Genomic DNA, 7324 nt, shown 5'->3' on the forward strand with positions numbered 1-7324 from the left:
GCCCACCAGAGCCACCACGACATTGCCACCCAACCGAGCGCACAACACAATGATAGCTGTAAGGGGAGAACCACATTGGACATAGTCGGAGTGCACTCATCAGTGCACAAGTCTCTGGAACAGCATCACACAAAGCTCTACTCAGAGTACAAAATTCAAAGTTCAAAATTGTAACCTCTCTTCTGTCAGTGTTATAGCCAATCGTGTGTAAGAAACAAGGTGTGATGGACTCTGATTGGATATTAAAAAGGAGCAAGGTGGCTCACCTTGCGAATTCCATTAACAAGTCAGTTAATATTCCATTTTCTCGCAAAATGGGATGAACCAAAATGCCATTTGGAGGTAAAAAGGTCCATGTTGTAATATATGGCGTTTTGAACCTCTTCACAGTCAACGAGTAAATCCCACGTGGTATTATTGTATTTGGGTTAAAACGCTTCAAGCAAGGCATGTTTCCATTTTGATCAGATTGTTGAATTCGGCCCCAAGATGGTGTTTTGGGCCTGAATATTGCAATATTCCGGTTATCAGACGCACCCTAAGCTATAATGACTGGCGTAAGCCTTGGTCTTCATATCGCATGACGCTGCCTCAATGTTCACCACCATCTACCGGGATGGTTTGATTGTGACTTCGAGCTAAGCTTACATATGGAGACATTTCGCATGTGTGATGTATTCTGACACTTTGCAGGAGAACAAGCTTTGTATCCTGATAGCTGTAGTCCTGGGGATATACAGTAAAGAGCTCTAACAGAGTGTCATGTACTACGTAGTACTTCGAAGTATTACGTGTGCTTGAAATCCATTTGCAACAACGCCTACTGTGTCTAAAATTACCCTTTTATTGCACCCTGGTCATAATCAATCAGCGCACCTAGCTTACATTATTGTTATGTACACACAATAAGGGCGCTAATTCCACACACCTGTGTCAACCACCTCGTTTCTCGTGCCAATGCGACGCATCAGATATAAACACTTGCAGATGGAGTTTCTCTACCTCGGCCACGCCTCGCTTGATATAACATGATGTTCGCAGTATATAGTGTTCCGACCAATCCTGTACTCGCAGAGAGGGACTTATGTCCCCACGGACGTGCCTACTCATCACGCCGCACCGCCGATAGAGACACAGCCTACTCTATCTTGGCCAATACTAACCATTTCCTCATTCTTTGAGTGGTCCCACCCATGAGGGATGCCCTCAGTTGTGGAACGAGTCATGTCTTACCTCCCGACGGACGTGATGTACACACCACGTGTTCATCACGTCCGTAGGGGGTGTAAATATCGTGGCTCCTCGACCAGTGCTCAAAAGAAGTCGAAGAAATCCTTGGCTTAGTTTTTCTGCTACTGCTACTATTAATAGTGTTCTCCTCCATAACCCACTTTCGGTTGTCCGATTGCATACTACACACATGCTGTTTTCGCATATACTCTGATCCGCTCATGAACTCGGCTTACGGCTCGACGGCGGCAAACATAAAGTGCCAATTAATGGTGCTTGTGTGCCAATTAATTACGTGTAAACTAAGCCAATCACTGATCCCAAAATTGGAAAAGCGCCAATCACAGAACAAACCTCTGAATATGTACACTCGCAGCCATACAACACCGAAGGTTAAAACACTGTAATACGTCAATAACTGGCACACCACGAGGTAAGGTGATTCATGTAACTCCCGGCCAGCTTAGCCTACTTTCTGAGTGCCATAACTCGTCACCCATTCATCCGATGAGGCTGCAAAAACATGCATTTTGAAGATCGTGACAAGCATTATAACTTTATGCAGGTCCTATCACTTTTGTATCGCATGGTCAATTTGCTTGTCGAATTTCTAAAATTGAAAATTCCCTGTGGGAATTTAATTCCCGGCCAGTAAGCCACTTGAATAATGTATGCCTGATTTGGGTGACAAGCAGAATATTAAATTTTACAAGTATGTGATACAAGAGTACCTAATTATGTCCAATCATCGTCCATGGATGATTGTGATTGGCCATTTGCTGGCCGGGAATTACATTAATCATTTATGAAGAGCTGTACACAGCTCAATTGTGCGAAATATATTGCACGTTGATAACTGTTAGGACAATTCAGGATGCAAAAACAATGCCTCGTATGTCAATCAGGAATTATGGCCATTCTCCGAAAAACAAAAAAGTTGTAACGTACACATTTGTGGAAGGCAGCTCGGGAGAATTTCCAAATCTCCACGCTCAGGCAACTTTTTCAACCTCCGAAACTGGGAGATTATACAGCTTTGCTGAAATACTGCTTTACAACCACATACCGATTTAATTGTTTTTTGCAGTCATATTGCATGAGAAAAACAAGAAAACCCAATAAATTTGATACCATTTGATTGGTTCTTGAACATTGATCTTAAATTTTGTTTGAGGTGAGGTGTATTAAGGAGCTTATACAGGCAAAGCGTCTTTAAGTGTGAGGATCAACCGGGGTTGAAGGCGAGGTCGCCGTCGAGAAAATCATATAGGGTGGCGAGATCGTGTGGGGGGAGTGGCGTGTTGTGTTTGGTAGGGGGGGACGAGAAATCCCGTGCGAGGTCTGGCGCGCGTTTGGATAAGAAGTCCGCGGCTTGATTGCCGTCTCGGAGGCGATGAACCCATGTGCAATGAAAATGTGCGGCCCATTCACGTGCTGAGCGGATCCGCCACAACCTTCGCCCATACGGGCAGCTCCGTCGAAAAACACCACACCGTCCTTACGCATTGGGGTCTGTCCGCGTGGAGGAGAGGGGGGGTGGGCTAAGAAGAGACTGCACCGTACGACTAGGTCCTGATACAGGTCCGCGCGGAGGCGGTTCCGTCGTTGGGCGTGGTAGGTGGCTAAGGCGTGGAAATGCGCCTGGAGGAGGTAGGGACATTGATCTTAAATTGAGTCATGTGTCTTAACTGTAAATTGATTTTTTACGTTAGTTGGTATTGCAACAATTGGCTAGCATACGCCCTTCCTTAACGATGGATTTGCTATTCATGGTCGTACCCACCAAGTACAATGAGCAAGGGCATCATCCCCAATGGTGCGGCGGTATATTCAAACTGTATTTTGACGTTTATGCTGAACACCCAAAAAACTTGTTGCATTTTTCCAGTATGTTGCACCACCGGGTAGCTAAGGATCGTGCTGTGCGATGGCAGTCCGTTCGCAATAGGTGCAATAGTTCGCCCCCACCCGGGCCCAAAACTACTCGGCCCTTTGCCCGCTCCCCTTAAATTCATCTTGGGATATGTTCAACCACGAACGAACAAGCTGGCAGTCCTCGTCAGTCGCACCGTCGTTTTTTGCTCTGATTGCGTGTTTTGGATGTCAGATTCAACAGCCTACATCCATCTACATTTCAAAGAATTTATATATAGCAGTATTCAGATAGCGCTAATATGGCCCTGGTCGGGGAACGTTAGGCCTGGTAACAAGATCCATTCAAATCAGATCGAATGGATTACTATTAGCGGCGATATCCTCGCTCGAAGATCGCAAATTTTGAATTCGGCGAAGACTCTAGCTCCTCTATCTCCCCAACCAGATTGAGATAGATATGGTGCATCTAAAAACTTCCAACTGGCCAAATCGAGGAGTGGAGGTTTTATTATTTAACGTACAATTAATGTAGTTAAACCCAAAAACAAAATACGTTAAATACAGCTTTCATGCGTTTTATCACTAGGTTAAAGGTCCCAACTGCCTCCGGATATTATATACGGATAAGAGTCACATACAAAAATCAAGATACATCTCAGCGGCCACCCCTATGGCCAAATATCCAAGCGCCCATGTAAAATACCGCTAGGTTAAATATCTATTTCTGGACCAATTCAACTCCAAATTTGAATCTGAGACGTAGAATTTCTTCATTACATTGAGATCTGTCGATTCTACGTCTCAATTTGCTGAAATTTTGAGTAATGAATATGAAATAGAAGTCAGACATTTTTGTGAAAAGTTGGTAGTTTATAGATGACGTGCACCATAGGCTGCCCAAGCAATAATTATCCGGATAATCAAACGATGCATTCCTTTCATTCTCATTTACCATGGCTCCAATCGACACACCTCCCCCGACAATCCAAGCGATGATATCGCCGCCCGGCAACGCAGCAAGTTCTCGAATTAGGCAATTATTAATCGCTTAGTTGCGCCATGGACAAATATTCATCAATGCCTGGCGGTTTGAGTCCGAAGTACATAGAAATTAGGGTTCCTTCGGGCTTGAGGCACGTGTGGCAGTTCGTCAGCAGTGTTGCTGTCAACCATAGCAATCCAATCGGGCTACCGCGCACATTCTTGTCGTATGACACATACGGCCACATTCCCTTGATCAAATGAAAGCTCCACTCGACCGACTCACGCACAGAGCTCATCCAAGAGTTAAACTCCCCTCAAACGTGCCTGGCTCGGCATTCACGAAGGGACAGGAAAGACACTGACGGCAGCCGTAGGCAGGATCACTGTAGAGACAAAATCGAGCCAACGCAGGGTTCGCTTGAACCGATCCAGGCAACTCATAGAGAGCATGGTGGAGTCATGGCGACGACCTTCGATTGGACTGTATATGCTCACAATCATGCCATCAGGGACGGAAATACCTTGCCAATTCAGACAGTGTTGTTGTGGATGACCAATGTACACAACACGGTGGAGGTTTTCTGGTCCTGGGGCATCCGTGCGAGGTCTGGGGCGACTGGTGTATTACTTGGGTCCGTCGATGAAAGCAACGCATGATCGCATTCCACGGAGGCCACTCTTACTCTCGATGGCCTCTGCATACATATCTTGAAACCCAGTTAGAGTACAAAATTAGCAACGCAAATCACATACCAGCTCAATTCACGGTCAGATGTTCGTGGAAGTACAGTACATTGTCCTGCTCCATGAGCGGTGCAGCTGGTTCACGATGGTGTGAATGATCCGGCTGCAGTCCTCCATGGAACGTCCAAATTCGTTTGCAATGGTCAAGAGGCGGCACGTTTCAACCAGGCGGCGGCAGGTGATTGTCATGGCTTCGATAGCCTCAACTTTGTCGTTCCACACAGTGATAATGAGCTCTGGTAGTCTAAGTTTGGTACATAACAACACGAGCTCATGCACGGAGAAGCGGAATTTGATTCGTGCTGTTGGGTCGTCCATGCGCCGATCAAAGGTGTTGTGAACGTTATGAGCGGCCGAGCAGCTCTAAATCAAAGAATCTTGTCACTATTAGAACCTCCGTTACGTCAAAAAACAAGTTGATGTCGCCATGACATTGTTCAAGGAGCACCGTGATGAGTTTGACAGCGTCGTGATTGCGCAGCACTGGAGGCAGCCGCCTACTTGCAAAATCAGTGGATGACGCCATTTGTCTGTTATCCGTACCTCCTACTATAGTAATTCATCTTAGCTATTGCTGCCACCATTGGAAAACCCACTACCAGACGCATGACAGCCTACAGGGTGAGAAAAACATTGGTCAACGTTTCTCCATTGAGCGTGTCAAAGGTCGTCATTGTTAATGCAATCATATCATAAACAGTGCGACTCACCATCTTATACTGCAGAGTCTGGATGGATGCGAAGAATCCAAGGTCGAGCACGTTGAGGTCCGGACTGTTTGGAGTCTGCCGACGAACCACAAATGACCAACCATGGGTGGAAACTTACCGTGAGAGCCGCATCGTCGATCGATCGGTGGGGAGTAGCATTGCCATGCTATAAGACGACTCGCTTGTTGGAGTTACAGCATTTCTCCTTATGATGGCACGTACAACTCTGTTAAGCACGTCATCGCCGCACGTAGCGGCGTCTACATTCATGACGTCGTCACCATCGTCCTAGCAGGTCGATTGCGTGAATTGGGCGCAGCGGGGACTTCCGTCAAATCCATCCTCTTCGCGCGGCCAAGTGACAGCACACAGAAACATGACCTTCGGAACGACGCGCTTGGACTTGCAAGCATGTAAACGAAGATCATCACCTTCCACGAGATACGTCTTGCGGCAGTCCTTATCCGCTTTAAACCACTTTGATCAAGATGCACGACGTCCGTCCCACATGCCCAAAACGTCGACTTCGGGCATCGTGCCGGTCCTGGCGTCATTCTGCGGAATCACCGTCGGCACCATAGTAGGCATCGATAGCAGCTTGGGTATGTGCGACATGTGCCCATAGTACCCCACATGTGCACCATAGTAGGCATCGATAGCAGCTTGGGTATGTGCGACAGGCGCTCGTGCTTGTTCTCCTCCGTGAGCAGGGGTTTGTGGCACGACGAGCGGCGGTGCATGATTCTATTCATGAGAGCACGACTGAGAGAATGAAGATGGTCTCACTTCGGTCCTTCGGACATGTCTCTCAATGTGCTGTGTTGTTGAAAAGGTACTTGTCTTATTAGCGCCTTTAGGGGCTCTTCCAAGTACCGTCGTACTTTAAACCCAAAATGAGTTCCCAAGTAAGTTTGTCGTTATTTCATCGCACTTTCGTCGTGCTTTTGTCGTGTTTTCTGCTTCCACGTGATTGGCTAGTGATGGTTTTGTCGTGTTTTGTGTTTTGAGGTTTTCAGCGCGCACGGATTGGACAAACCTATCCAATCACAGTGGCATATGCTTACATACTAATTTTCATATAAAGACCAATGTGCTTGCTCACCAGCGAAATTTGCCGGCAGCGGTGGTGACCTGCCCTAGATCCAAGCACAAGGCCTAGGTCATACGAGCCCTAGGAACATGTAGATTGACAAGAAGCATGATAGATATGCCTAGCTATAGCTTTGAAGTCTCCGCCATGATGTTCCGCAGCCTCTCCTCGTACATAACAGCAGTCGAGTTGTGCCGTGAGCAAGACATGGCACGGCTCGCTGTTACCACAGGTATCGTCATGGCTGCCAAAGCGTTCACAGCGGTACTGTGGCATGACCCCAAAGGTATCCTGCGGAAGTGGGATTGATTTCACAGTTCCTGGTGGTGCAGTTGACGAGAACACGCCCACTAATGGCGGCTCCGACCAACCTCGGCATGGACTTGCAGCCCCAAGGTGCGAGTAGAATATCCAATACTCAGATCAAGTAAAACGAAATCCAATCATTTTAACCTACTTGGGATGCACAAATACCCAAAACACGATCAAAACATGACTCGCCATCGTACTTTGAAAAAGAATTTTCGAAGTACGACGGAAACGATTCTGATTGGCTCCGTTCGTTTTTGAAAGTTACTTGGAAGAGCCCCTTATTTAATTCACATGTCGGGCGTGGTAGTGCACATGACGAGAACTTCAATTGTGGACACAGGCCCCGTGGTTTTATTCCATTCTTCTTATTATTAATTTA

At 46.7% G+C, this 7324-nt stretch overlaps 2 protein-coding genes across 2 annotated transcripts; both read right to left on the minus strand.

The window, feature by feature from the left end:
- Positions 1-4857: 4857 nt before the first annotated feature.
- H257_12942 (hypothetical protein) lies at positions 4858-5546 on the minus strand (the record flags this gene model as incomplete). The annotated part of the gene is made up of 4 exons (XM_009840344.1): positions 4858-5196; positions 5282-5330; positions 5377-5447; positions 5544-5546. The coding sequence occupies 4 exons, from the start codon at positions 5544-5546 to the stop codon at positions 4858-4860; spliced, it is 462 nt and encodes a 153-aa protein (XP_009838646.1).
- A 480-nt stretch (positions 5547-6026) lies between these two features.
- On the minus strand, positions 6027-6909 carry H257_12943 (hypothetical protein; the record flags this gene model as incomplete). Its single annotated transcript, XM_009840345.1, has 2 exons — positions 6027-6287; positions 6808-6909. The coding sequence occupies 2 exons, from the start codon at positions 6907-6909 to the stop codon at positions 6027-6029; spliced, it is 363 nt and encodes a 120-aa protein (XP_009838647.1).
- Between the last annotated feature and the right edge of the window lie 415 nt (positions 6910-7324).

Source organism: Aphanomyces astaci, assembly GCF_000520075.1.
Source record: "Aphanomyces astaci strain APO3 unplaced genomic scaffold supercont1.44, whole genome shotgun sequence".
NCBI lineage: Eukaryota > Oomycota > Saprolegniomycetes > Saprolegniales > Verrucalvaceae > Aphanomyces > Aphanomyces astaci.